Genomic DNA, 16,107 nt, shown 5'->3' on the forward strand with positions numbered 1-16,107 from the left:
AAGTAACTTTTCAGCAACATATAGGAGCTTGTTTTGAGTAAACAATTTATTATTGATGAAAAATTACTAGTTACATTGGCAGATAAATTCACTTTAACAAGACACTTTCCTCATGTAATAAGTGAAACAAGTACTTTTTAATCAATATTAAGAAATTACTAACTTAAAACAAGCTCCTACATCTTGGTGAAAATTTATTCCTAAGTTAGTTTTGTCTTATTTTGAGTGAACTAAGATATTTGTGCTTCAAACTAGACTAAAAATAGTTGATAAGATTGTGTGTTTTTGCAGCGATGCAGATAAAAATGCTGATAAAAGAGACTCTGACTGGAATAATTTGCTCATAGGAAACGAGTTATTTTTATAAACCTACACACATGATTAGTCACTGGTTTATTTTTAGTCTGAAAAGTTCTTGGGGAAAACACCAGATTACTTATAGAGGATGGTGGTGACAACGCTCCAGCAGAGATGAGTCAACAACCAACGGAGAACTTTGATGCCGTTTTATTCTCATCTTAAAACATAAGTTTTCTTTCTTTTTACTAAACACACTATTCAGGTAATTGAGTGTTTAAGCCTGTTTTTAATTGCGGTAAAGTAGGACACTTAACTGTGAAACGAAAGCATTTCCTTCTGATCACCAGATTTTTTGATTGCCATTGTTTTCTCCTCTGATAGCCAAACTAGTTTAAATCTACATCTGAAGACATTAAAATCTAATTTATTTTTGTAATTTATTTAAAATCTCACCACATGTTTATATGTGGTCATTTTGATAATAATCGCTTATAGCTAATGAAAATCCAAAATTCAGTATATAAGACCAATAATAAAAAATATGGGTAAGCCCTGCAAGCTTATTGCTAATGATGACGGCGGCCCACAGGCAGAATATTGGAAAGTTGAGTGGAAGGAAAATGGTATATTTTTTGGAGGTATAGTAATAATAATATTAACAATAATCACCTCACAGCTCAAACTGGATTTGTTCTCAGTGGTCCAGTCTTATTTTTGAATATGGAAGTTTAATTTTATTTGGAAATTAAAATCAAAGTAGGAAGGAACTGAGCCCACGTTACTTGAGGTCTGTTGTGAAGTTTCCACGATGAGTAATGATTCGGGATCATTACTCATCGTTATATCACCTTCCTGTATTGATTCGCTGTATTTTGTCAAGTCAGAGTTGTTTATTTTATTAGGAAACTTTGGATTATTTCATGCTTGTTGTTCCTTTAAGCTTTATGAAGATTGTTGTAGTTAGTTAAGATAGTTGTATTGATATATGTTTATTCTAAGTTCCTGTATATTCCCACCAAGCTAAAGCTATTTGGGTTACAATAGTTTTTTTCCACGACACATTTCATCGTAGAGTTTACCTGACTCCAAACTGCAAATAAGTAGAAGCTGTAAAGCAGCTTGCCAAACAAGATGGCGGAGCGTGATGACATCACTCTAGACTGAAAAAACAAATCCAGATTTTCTACAAATTGAATCAAAAATTTGATAAAACCAATTTATCAATTTCCCCTGACCTAAATCCAGACTCTTTTTTTCTAGTAGTAGATGAGACCCGTCAGACCCAACAATGCAGAGGACCGTCTCCATGCCACTGTGCACCAATGCAGTAATACCATAAACCTCAGACTCTGATGCAGACTACTGAACATACACAAACACCTCTGTATTAAAATCCTCCATAATAATCAAACTTTGAAAGAAATTGATCAGCTGCAATCATCAATAAAAGAAAACAAACACTGCATACTTTTCATGAGCTCAACCAAACTTTGGGAGTAGTGACCCATATGGATCAAGGACATTGCGTTCTCCTCTCCTTCAGGTATTTATTTGCTCCGTGTCGAAACAGACAACAAACACGTTTCTGCCCTGTGTGAGTGAAACCCAACCACAACATGTAAAACCACTTCACCGACACATTAAAGATGAAATATCTGGTTCAACCACCGCTCCAGTGAAACGAGGATTCAACAGGTTTTCATCAGTTTAACGAGAAGCTGGGTGGAGGTGAAACGGCTGGTTGCCTAGCAACTGATTAGGACATAAAACCACAAATTGTCTTGACGTTCAACTGGTGTTTGGAAACTAATGAGATGGCTCAAGTTATTTGGGTTATTGGGTCAGTGGATTTTGTTTCGGAGAAGCCACAGATGTTATAAGACAAAGATCAAATCACGCATGTTTGGTTTCTGCATTAAAACCAGGGTTTAACTTTCATATGCGTTCCCACTAATGTACATAAAAACTTGAATATAAGGTTGGTGGTTTCACATGCAGATAAATGCGTGTGGCTCCTTTCAGCAGAAACTCTGCAGACAAGTTTCAGACAGGAACTGTGGAGGTGCAGACTCACCCTGCTTACATGCAACATCCTGGCTGCTTCGTTTACCGGCGGCGTGATTGGCAAATGTCCACGATTGCTTTTCTGGGATTAACAAGAAATCCCAGAAAAAATTATGTAAATAAAAGCTGATTTACATAATCATCTTTTATTCTGCTTGTCTTGTATAATGAAAATTAAATCTCACTTCCCTCCACAGTGACTTTAAACAGCGACTTGATACTTAAACCAAGACCAAAGTTCTCAAAATGAATCAATTAACATGAGAAAGTGAGGAAAGAGCCAAACGGAGGGATTTGGCTAAAGCCCTGATTTGGTCTCTTGTCACGTAAATAACTCAACAAAGAGAAATCTCAGAGTGAAGAGGGAAGAGTCCGCTTTCTGTTGTTCAGTGAATTAATTAAGTTCATGTTTTTGACTCAAGAGACAAGATGTTTCTATGTTGCAAACAAACTTAATTAGAAGCAGTGAGTTTTATTTCTTAAGTGTTTATTTGTTGAATTTGAGTGTAGAAAAAAGTTTCTCCATAGGAGAAATCATAGTTGCTTCACAAGTGTTCAGACTTCCTGGGGCCCCGTCATGGCGGCCCTCGGTGCTTCGACACAAAACAACTGGACTTCTTCCAGAAACAGTGAAAAGAAATCCAATTCCTCCCTATCAGAGCCCTGAATTTAAATCATTTCCTTCCATTTACTTTGAATCAAAATAATGAAAAATAAACAGCTTGTTGCTATAGTTCAGCTTTCTCTTTCTGTCCCAAACTGGCTGCACACCTGAAGCTCAGGTTATCGGAGGCGGAGTCTGGGGTGTTGCCCATCCTGAAACACACAACCAGAACCATCAGTCTGTCTTCACAGCTGCCCTAAAGCATCACAGTTAAAGCTTTGCATTGAAAGTGTCATTATTTACCAAATGACATTTCATGACAACAGCCATAAACATGGAGTGTTCATAAATGTTTACAACTGTTGTCAGGAAGTGTCATTTGGTAAATAATGACAATTTTAATGCAAAGTTACATTAAAAGTTCATTAAAAGTGACGTTATTTACCGAACTGCACAACATTTACAAAACCTCCATCATGTTTATGACAGGTGTTATATCAGTCTTATGCACACCTCTTTAAATAAAATGTTATTGAATAAAAATAAAAGCAACTCACCTGGTTGTGATCCGAGCCTTGTGATTGGCCGAGCCGTCCACTGTGTCGATCCAAGAGGCGCCGCGTAAAACGTAGGTGGGCTGAGCTGCCGGGAAGCGTGTGGACGTCCACTCCCACGTGTTTCCCATCATGTCGTACAGCCCTGCAGGAGCAGCCAACGCAAAACTAAATTCTTATTAAACTTACTTTTTTGACAGTAATTAGAAAAAATACTTTTGGTTTTTGTATTTTAAGTTAGCTAAGGCGCCATTACCAAAACTGTTCTGAGGAGGAAATGCAGCGACAGACGAGATGCCGTGATATCCGTCCTCTGCAGTGTCTCCGTCTGGAAACTGTCCCTGAAACACACACAGGAGGAAACAGTTTCGTTTTCTGTCTTAAAGAGACAATACTGTCAATTATAACACATTTTCCTGAATAATAAATCGTCCCAGAAATTATTGCGATAAATGACAAAATTGTCATTTTGAGACCATTTTCAAAAGTAAAAATAAAAAACATTCAACAGTGGTACCGGGAAACATTTTAAATATTCACATACAACACACAAAATAACAATAATTAATTATGAAATCTCTGTAAACAAAATCAGATCACAAAAATATGATAGTCATTCAGCTTAGACAAGGAAAACAGGCAAAAGAGGCAGGTAGTGCAGAATCACTACTTCATACCTACGATAGTGAGGGGGAGCATCTCTGACAAGATTTACATTCATTTTAATTTATTATGCAATTAATTTATTTATTGTTTATTGTGACAGGCTTACTTGTTAACATAAAACTGCAGAGAAGTTAGCATGAATGATTATATTTAAAAAATAAATGAAATCAACTCCATGAAAACAATCTGACCTGCCACAGGTTGGTCCTGTTAGGCTGGAACTTGTTTCCCCACGGATACGTCCGACCTGGATCAGAAATCATTGAAGGAAACAAAATTAAAAAACGAGAAAATAATTCAAATTAAAAAATATTGTCTTCTTCTGTTAAAAAATACATTTATTATGTGTGATGCATGTCTTCCTTGACAGAAATTATTTATTTATGTCACCATCTAAGAAAAACTGTTAATAAATATAGATTTAAATGTCTGATTAATTTACTAAACATGAACTCTTTATATGTTGATGTTACTTTTAATTTTGATAGTGATAAAACTCCTGATAATGTTTTATTTATTGACTTGCTGTGCAGATTAACCAATCAAATGTGGGTCTGTTATTCTGTGAGGGTCGATGTTCGGTGCCGTTTACCCTGCAGTCCTCCTCGAGCCGCCCACTCCCACTCCTCCTCTGTGGGCAGTCTGTGGCCTTTCCACTTGCAGAACTCCTGCGCATCATTCCAGCTCACATGAACCACCGGGAAGTCCAAACGCTCTAGAATACTTGAACCGGGCCCTGCGGGCTGAGCAGAGGCAAGGAGGAGTGAGGCTTGAGGAATACCCTCAGCGGGAAAGAAAAACGTAAAACTTACCTGTCTCCAAAAGGCTCGTTCTACGGGCAGCCACCAGGGGGCAGACTAGATAGCAGAGAAATGAAAATATCTTAAAACTGGGGTGTCCAAAGTGCAGTTCTGGGGCCATTTGTAGCCCACTGAATGATTCTGTGTGGCCCCCAGACCACAACTCTGGAAGCCAAATGCAAATGGACATGACTTTTTTATCCTCTAGGGAAACATTTTCAAAGGAAAAATCTTAAAATAAAACAATGATAACTACTGCATAACATATTTCTCATTAAGTTTCCCTTTTTTATTTTATTTTGTTTGATAAATGCACCAACAAAAGCAGTAGTTACTCCCATTCTGTTCTTGTTGCTGAGCTTGGACTAAAAAAATTATCTTAACTTTAAAAACATCTGACCCATCTTGTTTATTACTGAGCAGATAAAACATTTAAAAATGTAACAAGAAGTTTATTTGTACAGTTTTATTTTAAATGATTACTTTACCTAGGAATTTGCCCATAGGATCCTTTGCGTCTCTGTGCTGCTCTTTGATTGAGGCACAATTTGAACCACTTTTTTTTTCAGCAGGGTTCACAAAAAAATCATTCAGAGAGCTCCAAACGGCCCGCGGGCCTCACGTTGGACACCCCAAAGACAACAACTGAAGCTGCAAAGTTTGCAAACCTCAGCTTTTGAGTCGCTGGTTGGATTATTCTGGTCACGTTTTCATTCTCACCTCTATCCTCTGAGTCACTTTGCTCTTCAGTTCATCTGAAACAAAGTCCTGAAACACAAAACTCCATCCAAATGTCTCAGCCTCGGTTTTATACTTCTCTGCTCGCACAAAGTCTCTGTTGAGAGGGAAGAAAAACAAAAAAAACTAACTTAGCACTGCATTAAATAGATATATTATAAATAGCTGAATGTCTGGTTTGTTGGTATATCACCTGAAAATTGAATTTGTGACCGGATATTTGTCTAATCTGAACGGCAGCACCTTCACCTCCCTGACCGGGGACTCTCCGTCCCTGCTGTCCGCGGCTCTGGTTCCCATCTCCAGCCTTCCTCCGGAGATGTTCACCATCTCCCCAGCGGCTGTCAGAAGGAAATCAGTGCCATTCTGATAAAGGTTTATTCATTTAACATTTACGTATTTTGTAAAATGAGATCTTACCGAACTCTGGTAGTAAAACAGCAAATACCCAGAAAACGGTTCTAACGTCCATTTTTACAGTTTCTGTCCGCGAGCTGAGGCTAAAGTTAAAAACTAACATTAAAGTTTAAGATTTAACTAATAAACACGGCTTCATTTTCAAAAGCTTTTAAATTTTAATTTGTTGCATTGTTCCTTTTTCTTTTTGGCGACTCACAAAATTCTGTGCGACGTGAGAAACGTTCCGTGTTCAAAGGTTCCGCTTAAGATAAGCAAAACGAAAAAGCCATTTCAGATTGTTGGAATCTCACTAATTATAGTAAAGGCCTAGGAGAATAAGATATTAGTGGTGTAATGATGCATAAATGTCTATAAAGGGCTAATATGACAAAAAATATATAATTTTTATAAATACTTTTAAAAACCTTGTTCCAAATCTGATATATGGACCATAAACACGTATTTAACACTGATACCCTGTATGACAGTCTACAGACACACCAATATTAAATAACCAGTTTATGGTGACATACAAAAAAGGTGAATCATGTGAAGCAACTTAAAATCTTGCTCTACCTTGCATAAGTGTCCCACACCCTTAAACCAGTATTTATTTGATGATCCCTTTAATTTATATTCAACAGTCTCAACATGCCATGTCTCTGCCTTAAAAACCATAAATCACAAGATATTCCCATTTATGTCTCTCTGATCACAGATTTTCTGACAGATAGCTCTGAACTCTGTTTTTGTAGACGTTCTTTCATTTTCTTCTTTAGATTTGTGTCAAAATGGACATTTGTAAACTTTACTTTAAATCTCGCAGTATGAAACAGTCAGCGCCATGTTTCACTAAGTCAGGTTCTCTTTTAATGTGGATTCGGTCCCAAACATTATCACTTTACACATTTTGTCTCGTCTTTTCATCAATTTTGGAGAAACAGTTTACAAAACAATCTTGCCGCTACATATTTTCTTCATGCTGCCCATGGAGTTTATTTATAGAAAACTGGTAAAATATATCTTTCTACTGGCTGATATTGTACAATTATGTAATTTTGCTCATTTGTAAAGGAAGTGATGGAAAGTGTGAACTAAGGGGGATTCTTAAATTGAATTAAAATGGGATTGTAAATATTTTACATTACTTTGCCAACAGATTTGTAGGAATAATAGAAATAATTGCATAGATAATTTTTGTGAAAGTCTAACTCATGACATGAAATTATGATAAATCTGGTATTAGCAGGTTGTTAAAATTTTGAAATATGACAAGGATGTGCAAAGTGTGGCCTGTGGGCCATTTGCAGCCCCTGGATTGTTTTTGTGATTCTGCTAAGTCTTCAAAGCATTTCCAAAGAGAGTGACCCGAATCCTGTTAATTTATAGAAATGGACAGAAAAAAGAAAATAAAAAAAATAATTCAATAAAAGTCGACCTTCAAAATCTTTTAAAATTTTTTTAACAAGGCAAACATACAAAACCTTGTGTTTCGATCCACAATAACTTGCACATGTATTTCATACAACCCTCCAACTATCTCATCCTTTTCATTAAAATATTGCACAGCAAGTTCAAGTTTTCAGCAAGTTAAAAGAAAAAAAAGATTGTTTCATAATTTCTTCAGTTTTAAAAAAATCTTATGCTTTTAGGAGCCCGACCATTTTAACGTGACAATTTTGGCTAACTTCACAAAAAGTTTGGATACCTTTGGAATCAGGATCCCCCAATTATCCACAACAAATAAAGACCTGGTTCAGATAGAAACCTCCGATTTTGACCTGCGTTTTATTTATATTCATAAGGTTCATTTTTAAATCAATTTTGTCTTGAAATAAGAAACAACCAAATCTTGCAAGCCAAGAACTTTTTAATGGGTAGAAACAGAACTGCAGGTCAGTGCTTTTAACAAAAATCGCATAAATAAACCAATCGTTGAAGAGAGGGGCACAAATCATGAAAACATGAGCAGGTGAACGACGATTTCTGATGCTAAGATGGCCGCCGCAGGTTTGCCATCGACCGGGGAGCTTCAGAGTGCCGAGAGCTGGGTGGCGTTGACTGAACCGTCAGGTAAACAGCTATCACTGGAGGACAAACGCCGCCGCTCTTCCTTAACCTTTCAGAGAAGAGAGTCCGGCTCGCATGATCTCATCGACCAGCAGGATGTTGCTGGCGATCACCGTGCTGTAAAACACAAAGATGCGTTAGAGACGGAGGAAACTCGTTCAGGATTGAGACACCTTAGAAGTGAATCCTCACCAGGAATGGAGAAGCTGCTTTTTCACACTGTAGTTGTCCCAAACTCCAGCCTCCCCGGCCACCATCGGCTCCCCTGAGAATAAAACAAACAAGATTTCAGGTCAGAACGAGCTTCACCCTGAGCACAGCTGCACATAAATCAATGTGATGATTACCGGTGCTGAGGTCGACTCCGACCAGCTGACCGGACTCTTTGTACTCCGTCTGCAGCTTCAGCAGAGTCTCCTGAGGGTCGTAGCCCGAGTTCTGGGCCAAAACCTGCAAACAAAGAAGAATAAAAAACAAATCTTTATATAGCATCATGAACTTAAAAAATAAAAACAAACTACAAGCAGCTCAGCTAAATGTAAACACTTAAAACATTAACATTGTGTACCAGTATTCACACAGGCAAATAAATGATCTTATCGTAAGAGAAAAGGTCAACGGGGGTCACCTTGGGGATGACGAGAAGAGCATCTGCAAAGGCCTGGACCCCCAGCTGGGCTCGGCCTTTCACGTTGGGCTTGTGTTTCACCAGAGCGTCCGCCACAGCGACTTCAAACGCGCCGGCGCCGGATACAACACAACCTGAACACACGAAACGATATTTAAAATTAATCCTCCATCTTATACAGCTTAATAATAATAATAATAAAGTCATTGAATCTGTTCTGATCAGCTGAATACATGTAGGAGAGATAAAACTCTCCTAATGCAGAGGAAAAGATCAGAGTTACTGTGGCACAGACAGAGGAGACCAGGAAGCGCCACCATAACGTTCCTGGGTGTTCGCTGTGCAAAAGGCAGTTAATTTTGTATTTTAAAACATTAATTTTACAAATAATATCAGCAAACTGAAGAGCCTCCAAAGCTACTCTTGACAAAATGTAAGTCAGGGGCGACAAACTGCAATTCAAAAATGATAAAAAATTTGAGCCGTAGATGCAGATGAGACTCTTAATTTATAATCAGAGTAAAAATTATTACCAAAAGTACAACACAAAGTACTCGTGTTCTTATGACCCAGTTTTAACAAACGGTAAAACCAGGTTCACCCAAAGACTTCCAGAGATTAACGCACCCAAATGAGCTTTTATTCTTTCTTAAACTCAAATAAATAAAGCAAACGCTTTAAAACAAAGTGACCAAAATCCTGCTCTCATTACTGAAAATAAATTTACTCAATTGAGACCGAAAGAAACTGAAAACTGGGTGTGTTTTATTAAGACGGCAAACTTGCAAAATCTGTTCCGGCGTATTATGGCTGTTGCAGAAAAAAAAGAAAAGAAAAAAAGAAGTACATTTCTGTCCAAAAAATCCAAATTTTGAGAGTAATCTCAAACTTTTCTAGAAAAAAAAGAAAATCAAGGACAATTATTTGCCTGGGGGGAAAAAAAAAGACATTTTCAGATGAATATCAAAAGTTTTCTACAAAAAAGAAAAAGAAAAAAAAAAGGTTGAAATTTTTCTTTGGAAAATGTTTTTCTAAAAGAAACTCCCTAAAATTAACCACAAAATTTCAGAGTTTTTGTCAGACCTTTACTCCTTTTGTTCTGTCTACAAAAGCCTTAAAACGGCGTCGTAAAAATCCCTTTCAAGCTTTGGCTCTACAATAAGTAGTGGGGTACTTTATTTAATTTTATGTTTATTGGTTTGTTACCGTCTTCGATGGCGTTCTTGACGGCCCGCAGGCCGTCCCTCACGGCGTCTTTGATCTGCGTCAGGGTGTGTTTGTTCGGACCCTTCACCAGCAGCGTGACGGAGCGAGGGTTCCCACACTTCTCAATGAACGTGTACTTCTCCTCCCCCTATAAAAAACAGATCAAAAATAGTAAAACACCTGTCTAAAAAGATTGAATGAGAAATAAATCTGTTGTACTCACTAGTGTGTGTTCATAAACCAGCCCAGCGTGACCCAAACACTCAGGTGTGAGGTCATCCACTGAGTTCATGGCGATGCCGCCGCAGGCGAGAGAGAGCCTGAAAAATAAAAACACGATCAAGGTTTAAACTTTACTTTGTATATTTTAAATTTTTCTCTGTATTAATATTCTCAACTTTTGAGTGTAAAACAGTGACCTGGTTTGGGTTTTTATTATCTGTAAATTCAACAAATGATTAAAAAAATCAACTTGCTTCAGCTTTATTTGTAAATTTATAAAACTTAAGAGTTCGTGGAAAATCAGAAATCAGATTGGTGCATTTTTCTCCCTAAAACCAGCTCCAGGACTGAGTTTAAATCTAAGATGGTGGACATGTGAAAAAATTCTCGCTCAGTAAAACTTGTAATTTTCATGATCTAAATGATGAAAGATAATTTTCTATTTTTCACACAGCTGTTCATAATTGGAAAATCAAGTTCCATGTTTTTCAGAAACTCTGTAACATGTAAGGTTTGATGTTTTGTGATTAGAACAGGAAAATATTTGGGGGATCTTCAAACACCCCAAACCTGCACAGACTGAAGGTGATCACCACTAATTATTTCAGGAAAAAAAAGCTTTTCTTTATAAATTTAACATGTAAAAGTGCCAACAGTTGTTTTTTCAGAAATGCAAATGATTTTGGCTACTACTTCTGCTCCTCTCTTACCTCTCCATGTTCCTCCTCTTTGCTCTGCGCAGAGCGACGATTCCCTCCTTGGCGAGAGCGTCCAGGGAGAACGGATCGATACCCTGAGCAAGCAGAGAGACGAGCCCCGTTTACCATCGTTAATTAAACCAATTAATGAATTAGTTCTGCTCTGAACCGCTGAATACAAGCAGGAGAGGAGCGACTCTCCTGACGCAGAGGTTCAGCTCAGAGTTACACAGAAACAAACCAGGCAGCTGTTCGCATTTAATCCTACTGAGTCAGGGGGGACAAAGTGCGGCTCGGGGGCCATTTGTGGCCCCAACTGCAATTCAAGGATGATACAAATTAAAGTAAATTTCTGTCTAAAAACTCAGACATTTTGGGAGTAATCTCAGAAAAATTCTAGAAAAAACAAGAGCATTTATTTGCTATGAAATTTTTTTCTCACAAAATTTTGGGGTTTTTGGCTATTATAAAGAAAAGTAGTACATTTCTACAAAAACTAGCAAGGACTTTTGCTAGAAAAACAACAAAGAGTTCTTAGATATCAGACATTCTTTACAAAAATATGAAAATTTCTGAATTTAAAATGTAGATTTTTTTTTGTTGCTGAAAATTTCCAAGTTTTCTGGAAAATGTTTGACATTAATCACAAAATTTCTGAGTTTTTGGCAGAAATTTACTCATTTTTTTCTATCTACAATCAACATTGCTCCAATTTATTTAATTGATTTTGGGCTTTTTGGTCAATGTTGCAAAAAGTTTGGACACTAAGTGGATAAACACCAACAGACTGCAGCCTAACATCGTCACTATGATGTAGCGATTTAACGGCGTTAAAACTCGTCTACCTTCTGGTTGATGACGATGAAGCCTTTGTCGTCGCTGGTACAGACTTTCTTCTTCAGGGCGATGATCTTCTGCACGCGCTCCTCGATGAACTTCCTCTCTGCGGCCACCAGCTTCTCCCGCTCCCCGGCGCTCTTGTAGAAGAAGCCGGAGTTGACCTCCGTCTTTTCGTACTCCAGAGAGACGTTGCAGGTCAGAACGTAGGCGTCCTCCACCCTCTTCTTCATGTCTGGATGTCTGGCGCCGTGGTCCAGAACCAAACCTTTGATCAGTCTGGAGTAAAACAGGGTCGGTTTTAGGTTTCTCAGAGATAATAATAACAAAAAGTCTCTGTTCTGTTAAAACTGACTGTGTGTCGCTCTCAGTCTTGTGCTTCATCTCCATGATTTCCACCATGTACAGGTCGATGGGTTCGTTGGGTTTGGAGATGGCGAGCACGGCGTCCACCACGGCCTGAGGAGAGAAAAACTGGATCAGCATTTCTTTAAATATTTAACTTCAATATTCAAGACTCAAATTTTGCCATTTACACAATCAGTGAAATATAAAAAAATAAAATGAGGAGGACCAAAGCTGCATTAAGACTTGAATGTGTGAAAATCCTCATTCCTTCTTCCTGCACTAGTTAAGCAGCAGATTCACATCTGAAGCAGGAGAAAATTAACATTTGATAGTTACTGTTTAACCTGCTCAACACCAGAAAGATTCACATTTTAATAGTTTCCAACATAGACAGAAAGAAAATCACCAGGTGTTTTAGATTAAACTGGTTCAGTGAAGCACACAGAGGTCAATCTAAATGCCTCACCTCAGTAAGCAGGTCTGCCAGCTCTGTGTGGACCTTGGTCCTCAGAGAAGTCCGGGCGACATTGACGAGCGTTTCTCTGTCCATTTCCCGAGTCACTTTCACTTCCTCCAGAACAGTCAGGGCTTTCTCTTTGGCTGCCTCGAAGCCTTCTGCGATTATTCTTGGATGAAGGCCCTGCAGAACCAAACCGGAAATGAGTTAAGAAATGTGTTAATTTAAAACCTGACAACAGTTAGGAAGGTTTAGAGAACGTAGATTCTGTGCTGCGTGACTCATGTACGAAATATCCTGCCCCCATCTCCCTGCTGGAGGGCAAAAAGCTGCTAGCCAACAATGACTAGCATTGGTTTTAGCTGTTAAGTCATCAATATAAACGCACTAATATATAAAACACGCCTGACATATGAAACAAAAAGGAACGCAGTCTTTGATACTAATTGTCAACACTATGACAACTAGATAACAAGGCCGGGAAAAACTTTTAAGAAAAAAGTGGAGGAGAGGAAAGTAGTTCAGTTATGCTAGCTTGACTTTGAAAACCTTAAAGTGTAGATGTGATGTGGAATTTGGTGTGTTTCAGTTCAGTTACAAGATTTTTAAAAAAGGCGACCTAAACACCGATTCTAACAGATTGTACAGCAGATGTTTATATTAGCTAATCAACCACCGCTGTGTTAGCTTAGCCAATAGCATCAGTAGCTAATTTACTACAGTAGCTACTTGTTAATAATCGCAAAATAAACATGAAGTCTAAAAAAAGATGCACAATGTTCTGTTTTTTGTGTAGGAAATGTTTTAGTGTGTTTTTGGTAAATCCTGAAATATAAAGTGGTGTTGTCACTCACTAGCAATGAGTGTGTGTAGCATAGCTGAGACAGAGAGCGAGAAAAAGAGTGGTTTTGAGTTGTTCAACAGTTTTTCTGTTATTTTTACCTTTGCTGTGGTGTACTGCACTAAATTAATAATACCAACATCTGCAGGTTTTATTTCGCTAACTGAATTGTTCTACCGTAGCAGAGCGGCTATGGATGGCATGTAAAACAATAATCTTTTTCCCCTCCCGCGTTGTGCGCATGCGCAAAATTTCCGTATGTAAACAGTAACATGCAGGGGGTCCATATGTTGAACCTGGACATCGTCTCCTCGTCCATCGAACTCTTACCTCTGAGACGTAGAGGTCAGCCTGCTTCAGCAGCTCACCGATGATGAGGACGTTGGAGGTGGTGCCGTCCCCTGTGATGTCATCCTGCGCCGTGGCTACTTTAGCAATTAGTGACGCTGTTGGATGTTGAATTTGCTTGAAACGAACAAAAAAGTGAAAGTTATTCAGTTTATAAACACCAAAATAAATCTGAATTATTTTGACTCCAGTTGACATTAACATAATATCTACTAAAAGTCTTGCAAATTAGACTTTACAGTTATAAATAGTTACAGAGATAAAGGGTATTCTGATTCGCTGAATACATGCAGGAGAGAAGGAGGCTCTCCTGATGCAGAGGTACAAATCAGAGTTACTGTAGCACAGACACAGGAGACCAGGGAGAGCCACGGTAGCATCCCTGGGTGTTCGCTGTGCGCATTATTCATCTAATTAACCTTCAGGTTTTTCTCAAAGTGCTTCATATTCATTTAGAAATACAACTTGTATTAAGAAGTTAACCCAAAACGACAACTGCAGCATAGCTTGATCATCCCTAATGAGAGCTAAAAGTCAATAACTTGATGAAATTTGTTTTTTAAAGATGTTAAACTTTATACCGTTGCATTTTAATGAGTAGTTTTACAACATTAATTTGATCCTGTAAACTACATGTACTATGAATTGTTTAAAGTATTGCATCGATTTGAGTAGGACGCAGGAGCAGAACGGGAGTGGTCCCCTACTTGTACAAAACAGTTTATACTAAGAGTAGCCATATTAATACACATGAAAATGTAATTTTGACACTTAATGTTTACTGGTTTTCTCAATTGTTAACTTTGTATTTTTATGATGTAAAGCAGTTTGAACTGCATCGTTGCTGAAATGTGCGATACAAATAAACTCGATTGATCGACACCAAGTGGATGAAGGTTTAGACATGCAGAATAAAAAGCATTTCCTTCCTTACCATCTCGTGTAGCAGGACATTTCCATCTTTGGTCAGCTTTATGTCTCCTGCACCAGATACCAGCCTGCAAGTAGCAAAACAAACATTTAATATGACAGACGGTGAATAACTACAACCTCCAGCACCGGGTTTGGATACTATTTTTAAAAACAGACTTTGTTTTATGCAGTCGTGTCTAAAATAAATTCTAAAGAAAAAAAAACGTGCAGTCGGGTCAATAACGGAAATCACAATTATATGGTGGATTTTTAAAAATGTGTAATTAAAGAACAACGCGCTAAATCTAATCTAATGACCCTCGTATGAACACCGGTAAACTTTATAACAACCGATTTAAGCTGCTAGCCTCAGCTTGGAGAGCTAGCCGGCTGATGCTAACATGCTAACATTAGCTTAGCGGTGTCAGCGCGGATAATGACTGGGCATGGCAACGTGCAGTAGCAAACCCGTTACCCGGATACATAAGTGAGGCCTTGGTTAAAATAACGTAAATGTGGTTTGTTACTTTTTATGCAAGCGAGTAGAGGCTTTCAGTAGACCCATTAATTAGAGTCGTAAGGAAACAAACTGATGTCTAAGCAGTTTACCGGTAGCTAGCAAATATTAGCTAGTTAGCTACCGCACAAAGAGCCCCGAAGGCACTCACATTTTCATGGTTCCCTTCGGTCCCAGATTGCTCCTCAGCACGTCCTGAAGCCCCCGGGCGGCACTGATGTTAACCGCCAGGGCGGCCTGCGCTCTGGCCACCTCGGCTTTAGGGTTCAGCGCTTTAACGGCAGCCATGGTGAGGCAGTACAGCTAGCGAGTAAAGTTAAAAAGTCTCGCCGGCAGGGAGTTAGCACTGCTCGGGCTCGGATAGCTACAGAAAGGAGGGTCTGCTTCCAGAAAGCTCCAACACGTGTTGCTGTGTTGCCTTCACGTTCCGACGGCAGGATATGACATTCGAATTCCGGTTAAGTTTCATATGGCTAAGTATTCATAGTGATTCGTGAAAAATAATTTACACTCAATCAACTTTGACATTTCTGCTAAAATCTTAAAACAATTTTTTTATATATATATATGTATGTTACAGACCAACGTAAAGGCTACGTCTTTGCTGAACAAAGAAGTAGCTTTTAACTTTTTTTAGTAGAAAGAAAGGTTATTTTGATCAAATTTAACTTGATCAAAATTCAATTCGTAGTGTGTATTGTTAACGGAACTTTAGCTTAATTAACTGAATAATAATTTCCAATTTCACTACATATTGAGATTTCCAACCTTCTTTAAACTCACCTCAAGTCACACCCAAGGAGTTTGCTGATTGGTTAAACAGTGGCACATTTGACCTTTAGGAGCAATCCGCATCAAGAACATTAAAAATATGCAAGTCAGATTTTATGTACTGATG

General features: G+C 38.2%; 2 protein-coding genes and 2 non-coding genes across 4 annotated transcripts; all 4 read right to left on the reverse strand.

Moving 5' to 3' along the window:
* Positions 1-1,663: 1,663 nt before the first annotated feature.
* sumf2 (sulfatase modifying factor 2) lies at positions 1,664-6,394 on the reverse strand. Its single transcript, XM_032576093.1, has 9 exons — positions 6,147-6,394; positions 5,920-6,067; positions 5,709-5,823; positions 5,001-5,045; positions 4,781-4,931; positions 4,380-4,435; positions 3,779-3,863; positions 3,526-3,667; positions 1,664-3,180 (listed from the first exon to the last, which is right to left on the reverse strand). Exons 1-9 carry the CDS (start codon positions 6,244-6,246, stop codon positions 3,093-3,095), a joined length of 930 nt encoding a protein of 309 aa, XP_032431984.1. The 5' UTR covers positions 6,247-6,394; the 3' UTR covers positions 1,664-3,092.
* Positions 6,395-7,975: 1,581 nt separating this feature from the next.
* cct6a (chaperonin containing TCP1, subunit 6A (zeta 1)) lies at positions 7,976-15,598 on the reverse strand. Its single transcript, XM_032577389.1, has 13 exons — positions 15,361-15,598; positions 14,715-14,778; positions 13,763-13,897; positions 12,601-12,774; positions 12,142-12,245; positions 11,795-12,065; positions 10,962-11,044; positions 10,253-10,349; positions 10,030-10,177; positions 8,824-8,957; positions 8,543-8,645; positions 8,388-8,460; positions 7,976-8,312 (listed from the first exon to the last, which is right to left on the reverse strand). The coding sequence occupies exons 1-13, from the start codon at positions 15,495-15,497 to the stop codon at positions 8,240-8,242; spliced, it is 1,596 nt and encodes a 531-aa protein (XP_032433280.1). The 5' UTR covers positions 15,498-15,598; the 3' UTR covers positions 7,976-8,239.
* Positions 9,034-9,169, reverse strand: LOC116729038 (small nucleolar RNA SNORA22). The gene has a single exon (XR_004341059.1). It is a non-coding gene; the product is annotated as a small nucleolar RNA SNORA22 (small nucleolar RNA).
* Positions 14,045-14,181, reverse strand: LOC116729037 (small nucleolar RNA SNORA22). Its single transcript, XR_004341058.1, has one exon. It is a non-coding gene; the product is annotated as a small nucleolar RNA SNORA22 (small nucleolar RNA).
* Positions 15,599-16,107: the final 509 nt, after the last annotated feature.

The sequence above is a fragment of the Xiphophorus hellerii genome, chromosome 11 (assembly GCF_003331165.1).
Source record: "Xiphophorus hellerii strain 12219 chromosome 11, Xiphophorus_hellerii-4.1, whole genome shotgun sequence".
In the NCBI taxonomy this organism is placed as follows: domain Eukaryota; kingdom Metazoa; phylum Chordata; class Actinopteri; order Cyprinodontiformes; family Poeciliidae; genus Xiphophorus; species Xiphophorus hellerii.